General features: G+C 39.2%; 1 protein-coding gene across 4 annotated transcripts; it reads left to right on the plus strand.

The window, feature by feature from the left end:
* Window positions 1-553: 553 nt before the first annotated feature.
* On the plus strand, window positions 554-8211 carry Yod1 (YOD1 deubiquitinase). Of its 4 annotated transcripts, none has more exons than XM_063240037.1 (3): window positions 554-758; window positions 1214-1373; window positions 2267-8211. In XM_063240037.1, the coding sequence occupies exons 1-3, from the start codon at window positions 696-698 to the stop codon at window positions 2992-2994; spliced, it is 951 nt and encodes a 316-aa protein (XP_063096107.1). In that variant the 5' UTR covers window positions 554-695; the 3' UTR covers window positions 2995-8211. The 4 variants fall into 4 exon arrangements, with proteins under 4 accessions (XP_063096107.1, XP_063096108.1, XP_013013402.1 ...); XM_063240038.1 differs by having other exon boundaries at window positions 557-758; window positions 2291-8211; XM_013157948.3 differs by lacking the exon at window positions 554-758 and having other exon boundaries at window positions 807-1373.
* The last annotated feature ends 9951 nt before the right edge of the window (window positions 8212-18162 follow it).

Below are 18162 nucleotides of genomic sequence, written 5' to 3' on the forward strand. Positions count from 1 at the left end.
TTGTACATTCCAGACAAACAACACTTTTGATAGCTGCCCAGCAGGATGGTTTGGTGATTGAGTCTATTGATAATTTCAGGGATATTTTTATTCCTTCTTCAACGTGGGAATTCATACTTCAACATATTTCAAACTCGGAGTTATTGCCCCCTTTTCACAACTCCTAGAGTGCTATAGCTGCCCCCTTTTGTGCCTATACACTTTATCCATTCTGTAAGCATTGATTGACACTTTATTTGCAAGGCAGAGTCTTATGCTCTGGGTTACAGGGGTGAAAACAACCCCTGACTCCGGCATAATCGCATTGCTATGACATTCAGTGGTAACCTGTCCTAGGCCCCACTTCTAGAATACAGTGAGCATTTATTACACCGCAGGCAGGAATGAAGTCGGCGTCACGTCTGGGATCCCAGAAACTCCGGAAGGCACGCATTATTCCTCCACACCCCTCTTGAAACAGCCACCACCTGAGTGAGCATTGCCCGGACCCAATCGTGACCTCACAGTGTGCTTTCTGAGGTTGCCAAGGGACGTTTTCAAGGTACAGTCACCCGGGAGTGGAAAGACCAGTCTCCCGGACCCCTTTATCCAGTGAGTCAATGTTTGGTCCAGCGAGCCCAGTCATGAGGCTCCGATTGTTTTTGACAATCGTTTGACTCACTGGCCATCCTTGGCATGCGCTTGCGTCGTGAACTATGACTGTTTTCTGCAGTGTCGTTTGGATGCCCCGGTTTAAGGATTTCCGACCCGAGCTTAAGGTTACATTCCACTCTGCTTGCCTCAGGAACTCTTTCCCCCGCCCTTTTCCTTTGAGCATATATGCTACCCACGCGGAGAGCCCTGCACTTGCTCTTCAGGTAGCAAGAACAGCTGCATCATACGAATACGGAGACATCGTCCATCTGTCTCCTGGAAGTGAACGAAAATAGCAGTTGTCTCTTTAAAAGAGTTCGCGCTTCTTAAAGTAGTAAAGGCAGGCGCCAAACAAAACTATCGCGAGAACTGTAGCTCCCACCGGCAATTTATCGCGATGTTTGGCTCCTCCAAAGGGGGCCATTTTGGAGTGCATCCCCAGGCTGGTTACCCCGGCGGCGTCTCCCATCCTGGTTCAGGTGCCAAAGCTGGCCCCACCGGTGTCTGGCCTGCGGGCGACCGGACCGACACGATGTGGCGGCTCCGCTGCAAGGCCAAGGATGGCACCCATGTTTTGCAGGGGCTATCCAGTCGGACCCGGCTGCGGGAACTCCAGGGCCAAATTGCAGCCATCACCGGAATCGCTCCTGGTGGTCAGCGAATCCTTGTCGGATTCCCGCCCGAGTGCCTGGATCTCAGCAACGGGGAAACAGTCCTGGGAGACCTGCCTATTCAGTCAGGTAAGGGAAGCGGGGACGAGGGGGGGGTGAGGAGGCCGTGGAATGACGAACAGAGACCCAGTCCGGGCAAAATGGCTTGGGTCATGTAGGCGCCTTGGGACCAAGGGGAGGGGAACAGGGCCCTGATAGAGACGGGCAAGTGTCTCGCAACTCCTTGTCTGTAGGGCAGGTGAACAGAAAAGCCCCAGGCCCTGGAGCCCTGTTTCCCCAACTGGCTTCCAGATTTACCTTGAAGATAACTCGTTCATTTTGTTTCCACCGTATACCCAAAATGTTGGGGTGTAGATCCTGTGTTTTCTGTCTCGATGGTCGTTATCATGGTCCGGCAGATCTAAGGGGTGTAGAACATTTTTTCTTTCCTTTCTTGATTTTGTAGGACCCTTCATATATTAATTTGACAGATATATTCATTTTCCAATTAGATTTTGAACATTCACTAAAGGCTCTTTCAAGTTTTAATCAACAGCAGTTCTGACCAACATTAACGCTTGAACATCAAGGTTAATAATTAAAAGTGTCCTGTTCCTGGGTTAAGGACCCCCGTAGACATTACGTTGGGTAGACGTTACGTTTTAGAAGGAGAGCCCCCTAGTGGCAAACTGTATGTGACTACCTTGTGGAAGATTTGTGCTTTTAAATGCAGACAGCGGATGAAGAAATTTTGTTTTTTGAAATATGTCATGTAAGTATGACGCTGTATGCCCCAGGCCCCCTCACTAAATGAGGATGCAACCTAAAACGTTCTGTTCTTTTTTATCTTTAGGAAGATTCGGTAAACAAAAAATGCCACTAGTCACTTGTTTACAAAGTTGTATTCTACTTTATGCTCCTTCTTATTGTAACCTATGAACTTGGCTAGTGAACACCTAATTTAATCTATCATTTCTTTGCAGTCTGGATTTGTTTTATTTTAACAGGCGACATGCTGATCGTTGAAGAAGACCAAACCAGGCCTAGAACTCCATCTGCATTTACAAATCATGGTGCTCCTAGTTATGTCAGGGAACCTTTGCCTGTGCTTTCCAGAACCGTGGTCCCAGCAGACAACTCATGCCTCTTTACCAGTGTGTATTATGTCGTTGAAGGAGGAGTCTTGAATCCAGCTTGTGCCCCGGAGATGAGACGCCTCATAGCACAAATTGTGGCAAGTGATCCAGATTTCTATAGTGAGGCAATACTGGGAAAAACAAATGAAGAGTACTGTGACTGGATCAAAAGGGATGATACTTGGGGGGGAGCAATTGAGATATCCATTTTATCTAAGTTTTATCAATGTGAAATATGTGTAGTAGACACTCAAACAGTAAGAATTGATCGTTTTGGGGAAGATGCAGGATATTCCAAAAGGGTTTTGCTTATCTATGATGGCATCCACTATGATCCACTTCAGCGCAACTTTCCAGATCCTGATACCCCACCTCTGACCATTTTCTCCTGTAATGATGATATTGTTCTTGTACAAGCACTGGAATTAGCAGATGAAGCTAGAAGAAAGAGACAGTTTACTGATGTGAACCGCTTCACCCTAAGATGCATGGTGTGTCAGAAGGGGTTAACTGGACAAGCAGAAGCACGGGAGCATGCCAAGGAGACAGGCCATACCAACTTTGGAGAAGTGTGATCTATGCATGATGAGGGTTGAAGCCTACTACCTCACAGAGCCAGAAGGCTCTGGATTTTCCAATAAGCTATTTGTAACCCTGAAATACGAAGTGACACAATGCTTGAACCATTCTTTTAACTTCAACCACTAAGACATTGAAATTACTTGTTAAGATTAAAATTAGTGTGCAAGTTTACAGATGTGTGTCTACAGTGGTGATACATGCCATCTTTCTGCTGGGATGACAGAAGATGTCCTTGCCACCTACTGACACTAACCTGAAGACTGGATTTTAGTATTATAAACTCGCACCCAGCAGCTTTAACTTGTAGAAGAAAACGTTTCAGATAATGTGAAAGACTGCATGTGAAGCCACTGGACATATATCACAGTGTCTCCAGTAATTGATTCCTTTTAATAAGTCTTAGTAAGTTAATAGCTTCTGAATGAATTGATTCATCAAATGCAAATATCCAGAATTGTCAAAACTCTTTTATATTGCAATTTGGTAGACTTTATAAGTACACAGCAAGCAATTTTTACGGGGAGATGTTTATTCCTTGAGAATGTTATCTAAAACAGGACCTAGTAGGGTACTGTTTTAAGATTATAGTGTACAAAAGTAGAATGTACAAGGAAAAGGTGCCTGAAGCAGCTTACTGAAGCTTTAAAAGACCATGGGCCTCATGTTTTAATGTAATTCATGTATTGGTCTTGTTGATACAATTTTTAAATTAAGCAGGGTATGCTTTTTTAATTGATGTTCACATTTGAGCACTGCGTTTTTGCTTTTTTTACATACAGATTTGTCTGAGGAATTTCGTTTCCCCAGCTTTTTGTTAAAGAGTACTTCCTTCAGAAACAGTCTTCATGTAAAGTGGTTATGCTATGCTTTGGGTTAATTTTTGTAAAATCTTTTGCATACCTAAATGGTGTGTATTTTTCTGCTAGCTGTATCCCTCTACTAATGCTCTTGAACATTCCACGTTTCTGCAAGTTAGCACTTTGCTTATTTGTGATCTTTGACTGTTGAACAGTATTAAAGTAATTGATGTCATTTATTTCACTTCCAAAATATGAAAGTTTTTAAATCCTTGCCTTATTCACGTTTCTCACAATTCTGCTTCATCCTAATATTAGAAGTGTAGCCGTTTGCTATTATGCCCTGTAAAACTTAGCTTCACTAAAAGATCTTCCAGATAAAAGTTTTCTACCTCTTCTTCTGAAGATCAGGGATGCTAAATTGTAATTGTTTAGTATTATTTCACACAATGTAAAGGAGCTTAATTTTATAAAGTTTTGTTATCTTGGTCTCATTTCTGATTAAGTGTCTCACTTAGAAAACCAATGATACCACCTTAGAGCACAGAAAACCAATGACACACCTTAGAGCACTTACAGCTCCATGTATTTTCTTGGCAAAGGTTTTAAAATTGAGATTTTTCACTTGGTGAAAGTGGTCATGTAAAATTAAGGAATATTAAAGTGACCAATGTAGTAGAAAAGGTCCTTTAAGAAAAAATTCACAAAGTATGCTTCAAATTATCATGATATTTCTTAAGTACTTTTTATGTATGTACTTTTTATGTAGCTGTTTTAGGCATTACAAGTTATGGTCACTATAAGTTGAAAGTATTCTTTTTTACTGAGCCTTAAAAATAGCACTTGGGAGCTTACATACTTAATGTTTGGCAATCATGATATGTACTAGTGAATATGATATGAAAATCTTTTTGTACTGTCTTGTCATCTGATTCTAGATAGTTTTTGTATCTTATTTCCCCAGAAAATCAGAAATTTAAAACTAAATTAAGAAAAATACTACTGGGCCCCAGTACTCAGCCGGCTGAGACAGGAGAATTTCTGTGAGTTTAAGGCCAGCCTGAACTACATAGCAAGACATTCACTTGAGTTTTAGATCTAGATGTTCTTTCGTGCAACAAGTATTTATTGAGTAATATATAATGTGCCAGGCATTTTTTGATGTTTCCACAACATAAACTCCTAACACTTTAAAATTGGGTATATATCATCTACAATGGATTTCTTATTAATTTAACAAATAGAAGTAGAACACATATTTCTCAGTATTAAAGCTCTTCATATTAAATGTTTTGCTTACATATTGTGAAATATTCGGGGGATCTTACCATATCTTTTACCTGGATGGTTCATTCAGGTGGACAATGATAAGTCGTACTAGTTTCAAAACTGACTTTTTAAATTCTTCGTTGAAATTCAGTACTGATAGAAAATTCAGAATGAAGCATTATTTGTAGGTCATTTAATTATTAAAAACTATAAACTGGCCTTATGTTTATTCTAAACACAAGCTTGTAAGCCTCATAGATTTTAAGGTGTTATTTTTATGAGCTTATTAAACTTGAAATTAGTTATGAATGTGAGTAAATTCTCGTCTTGGGAATTTTGAAAAGTATTTTATTTAGTGCTTGCAGCAGGATTAAAAACACTTCATCCTAAGTTTACACTGGAGCAGAATGAAACTTCTTCCTACTCATGCAGTTTTATCTGTTATTCAAAAACTTTTTAATTAATGTGAGGACAGTTTACATTAGTGGTAGAATATAAAGATTGTGCTTTCCAGCTGGCTCCAACACTCTGGGACGATGAAGCAGGTAGATCACAAGTACAGCTACCCTAAGCTATTTAGCAAGACCATGTCTCAAAAAATAAAATACAGACTAGGGATGTAGCTCAGAGTAAAGGCCTTGAGTTCAACCACTAGTATTGCTTAAAAAACCATAACAACTGTGCTTTCCCACCTCAACCCTCCTTTCCCTTACTATTCAGGTTAAGGATGAGGTATAATGCTATGAATATGCACAGCTGGGTAGAATTATTTCAGGAGTTAAAATTAGTATCCCTAGGAATGATATGCTAGCTTTATGGTGATACATTAATCCATTAAATCTTCTGTTAGTGGTCCATGATTGACTTCTTTCGAAGCTTGGCTGCTGGTCAGCTTGACCCTGTTAAGAACTAATGTCATGCCATTTGAGTGTTCCATGAAGTTCATGTCCCAACAAAATGATAATCAGGAATGAATTAACACCTATCTATATATGCCCATAAGTGCCCATTCCTAACTGGCTTATCTAACTTACTCCTTCTGCCTCACGTAGGAATTAAAACTTGGATGTTACAAGTTGCCCCAGCTTAAACATAGTTTTGTATGTCTCTCTGAAAAAAGTCACAATGGGGATATGTAAGATTAAGCATCGGAGTAACTTCATTTTAAATTTTGTTAAGTCAGGTGGCCTTCTTAAACTTAAATCAAGAATTATGTTCTTTTATGTGATGAGAAACATTTATTTGCAGCACTTTAAGAAATAGAAGTTTACATGGTTAGCCCTCTAAGAATCTTGTTAAGGACATTAAAGCAATTCTTGAACTGCTAACCATCAGCTCTTGGTCAGCTTTTGCTATCAGTGTTTAGTGGTACAACATTGTGGTGTTTTGATAACAGTGGAATTCAACTTCAGTAGCTGGAAGCATGATCTGGAGCCTAGCATTTTAAAAATGTTACTACTTTGATGTGATTGTTATCATTCGTTGTGCATTGCAGTATTCACATTTGTCCTAGTAGCAGAAAAATGACTAATAATTCCTGAAAGATTAGATTCTTAGTTTTTCTAAGTGAACTTATTTTAAGGAAGCTGATTTTTGAATCAGAGGCCTTAAAAGTATACTATATAAGCAACGTAATTTTTAAGTGTAAAGTGAAATCATTTGAATAAGCTAGTTTATTAACTGTGTTTTCTTAGTAAGCATTATATTATTGCAGCACGTTTTATCTAACACAAAAAGAATTTTTAAACTTCCTGGTTATGGAAAGTGTTTTATTTTTTCTTCCCCGAAAATAAGCTAGTGTTTTGTTTACAGTGCTTTGAATATTTGACTTGGGGAAAAAACGATTACCTTGGTCTGAATTGTGTCTAGATTTACATGCATTTAAAGGAGGTTGGTAACCGCCAGTCATATTTTAGACTAAAAAAAAGTAGGAAAATTAAGTAGCACTAAAAAGGGATTGTCAAATGGATGCATTCCTACTCATAAACTACACTTCTCAGACAATATTCAAGCAATGTCTTTTTGTCACCTTAACCCTTTTATTTGATTACTTGGCACAGAATGTAACAGGGACTTAAGTGGGAAAACTTGTTAAAGATCACACTATAAGCATTTTTCTGTGATACCCTTTAACATTTCTGTTTTCAAAGCAACTAACCTACATGTAGTTTAGAAATACTGAGGTAGGATTTACTTACCTTACAAACGGAAAGGTTAACCTCAGAAATGTATAGAATTTCTAGTAAAATGCTTGAGTCTGACTGTAAACCCTTAAGTAACTTAAAGTAGGACTCCCCAACCCCCACCCCAGGTCACAGACTGATACTTGTCCACTCCCTGTTTGGAACTGGGTCTCATAACAGGAAATGCAAGCAAAGCATCACCTGTATTTACACCCGGTCCCCGTGTGTCGCCTCCTGAATTCTACCTGTCAGGTCAGCTGTAGCATTAGATTCTCTTAGGAGCATGAGTCCTGCTGTGAACTCTGTGTGTGTGAAAGATTTAGACTGTACCCTTCTTTGAATCATCCCCAGAACCATCTTCATTTCCCCAGTCTGTGGAAAATTGTCTTCCATGAAACTGGTCACTTGTGCCAAAAGGTTTGGGAACCATTGACTGTAAAGGACCATAGGACCCAGTTCTTGTCTGTGGTCCATTTCACACTGTTGCCATTCATTGCTTGAGTTGTTTACAGGACATAATGTATTTAGCAAAGAATTTTTTTTTCTTTAAGAATCCCAAATTCAGCTTAAAATACAGAAAAAGTATGTTTGACAAAAAGGATTAGGAGTAACAATAGTTTCTTAGCCCCTGCATTAATGCAATAGAAACAAGTTCCTGAAACAAAACCACAAGAAAAAGTTTAGAGCATTCAAACATAACTTGAAAAATTAGTAGGGCAGAGCAAAACACAGTTATTTTTCTGGGCATTAGAAAATATTCTTAGTGAAGATGGACTGTTTTGAAAATGTTTCTTTTGTCTTATTTGCCACCTGCTGCTACCTGGAAGATGTCTGATTTCATTTTGTGTAATTCCTGATTTTGCCATTGTCATTAAGCTGCATTGATTTTATTTATGAGGTGTGTGATTTTAAATAACTAAATGCTGTATATTGTTTTAAAGGAATAAATGAAGTGAAAACATTGTTTGAGCATCTTTTGGGACCGGGGAGAGGATCGATGAATAACTACTACATTCGTGTTACATGCATCAGATCAAACCACAGTTTTGAGTTGGGTACCAAGATTTGCCAAATCTGACTGTATAGAAGGCCTCATAATGAATTAAGCTAGGAAAGGTATTTCTTCTTCTTAACACTAGAGGGCATTTGAAATTTCCCTTTACTCAGTTTTCTTCCAGCTCCTGAAAGATATTCAGTGTGCTTTGCTGATAAATTGTCAAAGTGGAAAGGACAAGTGTTGCTCTTCATTTATAATGCACTGAGGTCTGTGTTACCCAAATCTGTTTGAAAACAGCAACCTCTCTATGGAAGAATTTATTTCATTTTTAGCAATGTCAACATTTAAACACAATTTAGAAACAGCACTGACTGGCCACAGTTTAAGGGACCGAGTACCAAACTGAAACCCAAAAACCCACTAATTTATAGTGAAGGGTCAATTCTGCAATTATACCTAAATATTGAGGTTTTAATTTAGGACCCTACATTAATTTGTTTTAAAAGAAAGTAACATGTCCATAGGTTCAACACTGGACCAGTTTAGACTAATTGATCTAGTTACCCTTTTTCTCACTGAAAGTTTAAAAAGGGAGTGAAGCCATAATAATGCAATCCAGCATCAGTATCAGGACAAAATACACCTCTGGGTCAGCCTGAATCCAAAAAGGTGATGAGTGGGCTCAGCTGTGGATGGTGACTTAAACAGTCACAGTCATAAAACAGTGCTTCTCAAAGTGAACCACCTTATGGCACCTGTTAGAAATAACAATTCACAGAAATGATAAGGCCCAATGATCGGTTTTCAATCAACTTGGAGTGGCCTCTGGCAGCATTATCTGCCCTATATGTTTGATGTGCGTCATTTTTATCCTTGACCCCTGAAGACAAATACACAATGTGAATCCAAAGATGACAGTACAATAAATGACAATTCAAAAACCACATCAAGTTGAGATTGCTCCTAAAGTCCTGCCCTTTAGTTTGAAAGTAGTCTGTTGTGAGTCCAAAATTGATGGCAGGAATGGGGGCAGACCTGGTTTCATAATTGCTTTGATGGGATGTAGCAGGAAGTGCCTATTAAAACTGATGACGACAGGTGATACGACTTGGGATGCAGAAATACCTGCATCTTAAGAGATTAGAAAAGGGGCAGTAGGGATGTGTTGGGGAGTTGGATGTGAGTTTCACATGAAATACATGATGAAAAATGAATTGACATCTGTTGTATGTGAAGTCAGAAGAATCTATAGAAAATCTTAGGTTGACACAACTGTTGTAGTCAGGGGTTGTGAGGAGAACAATTAAAATCAGGACATTTATAATATAAAAATATAATTTTTATGATGGTCACCCAGAGTTAATACAACAAAATGCAGGAAATCTATCCACAACACCAAAAACAGAATATTTAGTCAAGGGCCTAAATCCCACAGCAATATCCCACATGAGTCCAGATGAAGACCCAGAGCTCGTGACAATGAATGCCTCCCATGAGTCCAACTGGAGGTCTAGAGCCCATAAAAAGGACTCACTCCAGTCTCTTACGGATCTGTGCTGGGCAGGTCCAATGGTCAGCAGTGGAAGCTAGGAAGTCTATTCCAGTGGGGTGAAGGAGCTGTGCTGGTAGGCTAAGGGTTCTACGCTGGAGCCTAGAAGTCACACACACAACAAAGACCAGGGCTGTCCTGAAAGCACCACAGCCATCCTCAGCAACACAGGAGCCCTGAGCTCTTTCAATGACAAGCATAGTCCAGTACATGCCAGCGTGACAAGTTTATCCTGGAGACCAAGTGGCACACGTCTTTCCCTCTGGAGCCAGGAAGCAATGCTCGATGTAAGGACCAGAGCTTTTCCAGGAGACCCAGCAGCTCAAACAGCAACTCCTAGGAGAATCCACAATGCCTCAACACATAGCTTCTCCTCCATGTGTCTATTTATGCTGGCAACTTTCCTCAGGTGGAACATCTATGCTCAGTGCCCTGCTGATTTAATTCAGCTGGCATTAAGTTGACCACCAGTTCTTAATCCATAGCAACAACAGTAACTTGAAATGTAGGAAAATGAGTGAAATGTGAATTACATTTATTCTCAGGCTCCACAGGGAAGAGAACTCAGGCCAATAACTGTCCCAAAGTAAAACTACCTTAAAAACCTAACAAGAGTGGAAGAGGGTAAATGCTTTGATCTGTTTTAAACTCAAGAATTGTGATACAGTCTCCTCCATTGTGAAGAATAGTGCTAGAATTTGTCAGGTCTATGTCATCTTAAAAAATCTATAGTTTTGAAATGATAATTACAAAAACTGCTGTCTACCCTTTCAGCTGCTAGCTATGAGATATTTTCCCCACTCCTTTTTAGCATCACTTTGGAGTTTGGAAAGGAGTGGCTTGTGCTCTTAGTTGGTGATGAAAAGCATTAAGCAAGATTTCCACACACCAGAAAAGTAAAGGTCTGTATTACATCTGTTAGATCAGCAGTCAGTCAAGACTAGAAAATAGGCATCACAGTGTGTTTTCTGCTTCAAACTTTTGTTCTGCCTTAAGTTTTCTTTGTCTCTATTGTGCTTATAGATGTTGAAGTATTTATCAAATGAAATCTAGTGCCAAAATATCAAACATTTCTGTAATATCACTAAAATTTTTATGATTTTCCAATGTATGGATATGAAAAAAATCAGAAATTCATAAACAATTTGCTGTCTGAGAATCACCAGACTGCTCTCTTTGCTTTACTGGTTGTCTCTCTCTTAACTGTTCTGCCTTTCTGATCTAAAAATTCCTTCTTTACACCATGATTTTATTTCCATGATATTTCTCTGTATTCAACTGGAGGACTTAGTGAATCTTATGATATTGGAATAGAATAATGTTGGAATACAATTGGAAGAATGTTGAAGAGAATAATGATGTGGGGAGTCAAATTAAAATTGATGAATCTAGAAGAGTTATTCTTAAAGTGACAGTTAAGCTGAAACTTGAAACATGCATGCATACAAATTAGCCAAAAAGTAACAAGAGAGCTCCAAGTAGGAGGTATAGCATTTGTAACCATGCTGTTGCCAGAGGAAGTCAATTATTTTCCATAGTGTAGTAAGCCAGGGAAGAGAGACCTGAGATGAAGTTTTAGATATTAAATAGGTGCCAGATTTGTAGTATATTTAGCTACAGAAAGCACTTAACATACTTCATATTTGTTAAATTTTATTTGCTATTTTATATTCGTGTACCTAATAAACTAAATAGTAGCATACTTCACAAGGACAAACAAATTCTATTTGTTACTGTATTCCTAGTACCTAACAAAATGCTAGACATTTAATAGACATTCAGTATCATTTGATATGTATTTGAATGAATGACTATGCAGTAGATGAAGACAAAATGTAAGGAAACACACACTGAGCTTGACATTTACCATAGAACCATTGGGAAGACTCTGAAACATTTTAAGGGAAGCATCAGATTTAAGGAGTTTTATTAGCTGTTGTAACTGGGAAGTCCTTAAAAAGTTCAAGGGTTTTCAACCTGACTAGACCCAGATTGAAATAAAGGTTTTAAAGTCTCTTAAATAAAACATAACATCATCACCATCATCTTCACTACCATCAATCACCATTACAGAAATGTCAGAATACTGGGGACAAAGATTCCTAAAATTTAGAATCAGAAATAGTTTATATTTTGAAAGCAACACTGGAAACCAGCATATATTGACCTAATTATACTCATACTATCAAATGCATTGAGAGAATAAAGACATTTTCTGGTATACAAGGTCTTATGCATTCTTTCCCAGAAAACTACTGGAGAGTATGTTCTACCAAAAGAAGAGAACTAACCCAAGAAAGAGGATGGTATGAGCTCCAGTAATCCAACCAAAGAGAGAGGTGAGAGGATTTTCACGGAGTAGGAAGATGAAGACAGATAACAAAATGACAGCAGTTGCACAGCCTAGAAGACACCCTGTCGGATGGCAACAGGTCAGAATTTCCCTGGGATGTGCTTTCCAGGATGAAATGGATAGAATCCCCAATGTACTTGAATCCATTGAGATTTATACAGCAAGTAGGGGTAGGTGCCAAGAGACTTACAGAAAAGAAAGACTATAAAGCATCCCTAACTCAATTGTCAGTAACATTTAACCATAAAAGGAAATGCTGTGTAAACTATATACTAAGAATTACGATATAAGAAGCCAAAGGGTCAAGAGTGTGGGTACAGATGTCACAGGGACAGGGCAGTATTAGAAAGAGAACAAAGTCCTCATGTTGCATAGTAGAAAGGAGAAGACATCAAGCCATAGTATGTAAACATTTTTCATGGACACGAATATCAAAAGAATTTAGAAAGCTGGAAATGTGTACTTGTGAATTGATAGATATTATTGTTTTATTACAAACCCTTGAACTACAGTATCTGGCTATGTTTGTGTGAATACAACTTTTGTGAAATTAAGCAAATAAAAGTTTTGAAGTGCAAAATGAACTCACTATACATAAACAATTCAAGAAATAGGACTGTGAGGAGGAGCTCATGGAGATAGAATGTGGAGATGCAGGATCAAGGGAAAGGTTTAAGCTGTAAATGACCAGTAACTCATACTTACTGAGTTTTGACTATGCTGCAGGCACTAATTTACATGTACTAATTTACTATCAGTAGTATCATCAACCCAAGTTTGTAAATAGGGCAACTGAGGCTTAGCAAGGTTAAATAACTCACCAAAGTCCACATTGCCAGTCAGTGGAAAAGCAGGGGCTGAACCTGGCAGTTTGGCAGGGGCTGAACACTGGCCGGAGTCGCTTCCATCGGAAGGGCGAAGTGACAATGTAGGAGGGAAGGCTATCAGAAAGAACTGGTGAGATAAGATCCTGAGCACACACGCTAATAGATGATGCGATTTTATAGGCAAAAGTACCAAAGAAGATTGGCATAAAGGAAAGTAGGTTAGTAAACTGGGGGATTGGAACAGGAGTTCCTATTGCTCAGCTGATATTTTCCTTCTAAATTTTTAAAACTTTGTGGCAAAATTACTGCCTAAAAATGAAAAGTGCTGGGGATTTAGTTCAGTGGCACAGCACCTGCCTGGCAAGTGCAAGGTCATGAGTTCAATTCCCAGTTTAAAAGAAAAGAAAAGGAAAAAAAATGAAGAAAGTAAAAAAATAGATGGAAAGCTTGAGAGGAGTAGAGAAAGAAACGGGCTCAGAAGTGGGGATTTGGTTTTCTAGAGAAATGTGGCAATACTCGGCAGTATGGAGTACTCACTTAAGTCTCTCTTAGGAATTTTAATGGCACAGTCTGCTTGTTATGTGACCCCTGCAAAGATGTTAGTGGCAAAGGAGTCCACTAATACCAAATCAAAGCAAAGAGTGCAAAGTGCTTACATGTTCAATAGGAGGTTAAAGCTGACATCTTTGGGAACCAGAACACTAGCCAGTAGAGGACAAGTGCTTACAATCTAATCAGTCTGCCTGTTCATTTTTCTTTTTCCAGTATTGGAGGCTAAACTAAAGATCTTCTCACCAAGGTCTACATTCCCCACCCTTTTTTACTTTTTATTGTGAGACACTGTCTCTCTCAGTCACTTAGGTTGAACTCAAGTTTGTGATCATCTTGCCTCAGCCTCTTAGAATGCTGGGATGATCCCTGAACCTGAGTTCAGTCTGCCTTTCTCATTCTGTGTGTGTTCTATAGCCTGGTCTACTGCTAAGGATAAGTCATTATAGCAAATAAAAGAAACCTAATACATTTATATCAATAGATTATTTTATATAAGTTCTATGAAGAGTATTCTAAGAGGTAACTAATTTGGGAAGCAAAATAATTTATTAAATTGGAAATTTCAACAAATGATTTTGTGGACTGCTGTTAGGGACTTGCAGGGAGATCCAAAATTTACTGTCTAATGGACACTGACATTTATACTATTTGAATACGTTCTTTGGAAGTAATGTTAAACATATTTCTTATTTATTAATCAATGCTCAGATACTTGTAATAATGAGTAAAGAACATAAAGGGTGTTGGAAAACATTATAAGAAAAATAAATTCAGTCTGCCTATTGCTACATATATGTAAGTCATTGCAAGGTATAACGTCATCAGCTAGAGGCTTTCACAAGTATCTCAAGACTTGTTGGTATTGCTATGATCGGTATGGTGGGAGTGTGTGCCCCAAGCAGGTTTATGTGTTGGGATGTTGGTCAACAGGGTGTCAATGTTAAGAGGTGGTGGGTCTTTACAAGTTGGGGCCTGGAAGGAGGTCCTTACTGACTCTTCCCCATGCTCTTTGCTTCCAGTCTGGCAAAGTGATCTCTTCCTGCCCTATGCTTCCACGACCCTGAGGTCCTCACCAGAGCTGGTTATATGGTTCAGACTTTCCACCTCTTTACATATGCCCAGCTTCAAGTATTTCACTGTAATGATGAAAAACTAACACAGGCATTTTCAGAGCATTGAAAGATCAGAAACCTCTGAAAACACTCATTACTTCTAAGAATGATGTCAAAGGACAACATTTAGGAAAAAACAGGCAAAAGTTTAGTAATAAATAAATTATCAGCACCACCTTAAAGAGTGGAATTTTAAAAAGCAAGTCCCTTAAATAAAGAACTTCATTTGTCAAAAAGTTTATCATTAGTTTTGGCATTTACGTACAGTTATTATAAGAGTTATATACAGTACAGAAAAATGTAAAGCCAAAAATGACTTCAAAGAGGGAGAAAAAGATAACATTTCCATCCTAGTGGATAAATCTAGAGATAAGCACTTACCATCCTATTCCAAAGGAAAGTGGTACTTGGGCAGAACCTTGGAAAGGGGATGATAAGGTACTAGGAGAAGAGGTGGAAAGGGATCCCAGCTACAGCACGCAGCTGCACAGGCTCAGGAGAACACAAGGGCAGCAGCTCGGATGGGATGTGGCGGTGGGAAGGTCTGTATGTGGAAGCAGTGGGAGAGGAATGCAGGCTGGCTCATGAAGGCCTCTTTATGTCATGTAGAGACCCTGAATTTCATCCTCAGTGCTCTGAAGACCCAGCAAAGTGTTCAAGAGCAATGGTAACGCAAACGTGCTTCTACAAAATGCAAGATTATAATAAGCAAGTGCTGTAGTCTGTTCCATCTCTAATGGTCCGTGATCCTACAAATAGCAAAGTCCTAAATGAGAGGAGACAGAATGAAAAACTGGAACCGGATATGAGAATATTTCAGCAGATATTCGTGGGTGGCTGTGCAGTACTGAGCCCACCATGGATAGGTGCTGCAGTGCAGATAGCTGGCACAGAATGGGAGAGAGGACGGCTTTGTGGACAGTGCAAGTTCACTTTCACATGAGATTTGGTATTCTGCATGAAACACCACTGCTAACAGCTGACAGCCTTAAAACTTCCATTCACACTGGCAAGTAAAGGATGGCTGAATCCTCCAGATTTCCATGGTAGAGGGACCAAAAAATGCTACTTCCAAAAAGACAAGGGAAAAAACCTACTCCCAGAACTACCTAATGGTGAAGTAATGTCAGAACTCCTTCATCCTAATCTACTTCATTACACTTTTCATTCCCATTTCATTATTTTAGGCTTAACACTAATGTCACTTTGGTGATTAGTGATCTATCGGATGTTTTAATCTGGCCTATCAAGTCTATGACTTATAGCTAAATTACAATTATCTTTATCTAATCCTTTCATAGCTGTGTTCTCTCTAAAGCAAGCTTTTGGCGCCCTAGTCCCTACCTGAATCCTGGCCCTAGTATTTTAGAGGTCACACACAGAGAGAGCCCCAGCTCCATTATAAACATACAGAGCACTAACTGTATCTTAAGGATAGTGGAAGTGTATGTTCAAAGTAACTTTACATTTCCTTCAGAGAGGAAAAAGAGACACTGATGGGACTGTGATGTAAGTGTAATGAGTGATTTAAATGGAAGTCCACTACTGTTTTACAGAGTCCAACTTCCTAAGGACCCTGAAGAGAAAATATGGATTAGAAACTGTGGCTCATCTCAGTGTTGGGAGGAGCACTCGGGCTGAGGAAGTGCATCCCTCACTGGGGAGGTCAGGCTGAAGCAGGAAATAGTTAAACTCACCTCTGACCGAGAAGGACATGACTGCACCACAGCAGTGGGCGAGGAGGATGGCTAAGAGGTATGGAGATGGATGAGTCATCACATGAGCTGGGATTAATTAAATAGATTTCAGTCAAGTCATTAAGCAAGAATTCACATACAGGGAGCACACTGCCCCCCAGCAATGGCGTGCATTAATCAGAGAGCTTCCTTCTTGCAGCTGTTTCTGACTTGGAAAGTCCTCCCTTTTCTTGTAGCCTATGCCACTTCTCTTGGAAGCTTACACACCTTGTATTTTCCTAGCAAAAACTAAAGCAAAACAAAACCAACATCCATTCCAGGGAAAATATTTAAGGTCATGGAGAATAGGAAACACCAAAATTAGGATACTGATTTATTCAACTAGGAAGCATTTGTGCTTTGAAGGCTGGGGAGGGAAGCCAAGGCTTGTAACTTCAGCTGTAATGTTAATTTTTTTGGTTTTTTGTTTTTAAGCTAGATGTTAGGTACAGTGGTATCTGGGCTATTTTATAATTTTTGGGAAGAAATGTCTGAAAGGAAAAAGACGGGAAAGGTTATTTTGTCTATATCCCTGCTTCTACTTGGGAATAAACAGGGGCCTCTCCTACTATCCTAATTTTATGATAAATTGAAAACTGCTCATAGACAAGAATCTGCCTACTCTCTCCTCTGAGGTTAATGCTCACAAATCAATTATTTGTTTGTTTTAAAGCAAATGTTCAAGTGACACCTATAAAGTTGAATCAACTTCAGTGACTCCATCTATGGGTGGAACTAGTTGCACTGAACTGACTTAAAGATGCCCTTCCTGTTTTGTTGATATTATAACATGACATATATTTGAGTGACACAGCAGGAGCAGAGGTCGCAGCCCTGATGTGCTCATTCAGCTCTGCGGTCCACATGCTGCTGCTGGGGAACTGGGTGACTCCAGGCTTTTTCTAACTTCCTGACTAATCCTCTTCTTCACTGAGGCCCTAGGATCACTACATTTCTTATTTCCTCCCCAACCACACTGCACAAAGAGAAAAGATAGAAGCCATGAGTCATCTTGTTATAAAATATACAAATAGCTAACGTCAGAAATGAAATAGGAAAGGGTGGGTTTAATGGTGAGAATTAGACTTACAAATTATCTTTCCACTTGGGATTCCCTTCACCAAGAGACAGGCTGGCACTGTGTGGATGCATGGCAGCAACAAGGTCATCCTGCTTGAATTAAAATCCTTGCTCCACCATTTCCCAGCTATGTGATCTTCATTAAATTATTTAACTTCCTGGTGAAATTTAGACAGTAAAAGTAGCTGCCTTTTGAAGTTAAGACAAAAATTAAATGAAAATGCTTGGCACACTACCTAACATGTAGCAAGAACTTTGGCAATTATTATACACATTCATTTTAATTTTTCTTCCAGCTCTTCTAACTTTAATAAGCAAATACTTTAACAGTTGATAGGTATTTGAGATAGCCTGTATCCAGGAAAAACCAGCTTCTGGGCAAAAATGATATCTGGTGAGAGTGGCCTCAATACCTGAAAAAGACATTTTCCTGAAAACAGTGAATTCCTCTATCTACTCCCAGCTTCCTATAGGTGCCAACAATCTGCTCTGGAAAGAAAACAGGAGTCGCTAAACTGGTTGGTAGCTCAGTTTGTTTTTATTTCATATTCAATGCTAGCTTCTTATGAGCAACTGAAAAACTCCATATGACAGAGTTCAAGTTCCCTCCTTCCAGACTGACTGGTTACTGTTTCATGAGGACAAAATGGGGGGGGGGGGGGAGGATAAAGGAGGCCAAGAGGATTGCTGGCAAGTGCTAAGGTGT

Source organism: Cavia porcellus, unplaced genomic scaffold, assembly GCF_034190915.1.
Source record: "Cavia porcellus strain 051 isolate PalLab524CR breed Dunkin Hartley unplaced genomic scaffold, mCavPor4.1 scaffold_29, whole genome shotgun sequence".
Classification (NCBI taxonomy): Eukaryota; Metazoa; Chordata; class Mammalia; order Rodentia; family Caviidae; genus Cavia; species Cavia porcellus.

What these genes read in the sequence shown, in the direction of transcription:
- Yod1 (XM_013157948.3), top strand. Translation starts at nt 1,031, where the DNA reads ATGTTTGGCTCCTCCAAAGGGGGCCATTTTGGAGTGCATCCCCAGGCT. An exon ending in AGACCTGCCTATTCAGTCAG is followed by an intron (nt 1,374 to 2,266) that starts GTAAGGGAAGCG and finishes ATTTCTTTGCAG; the next exon opens with TCTGGATTTGTTTTATTTTA.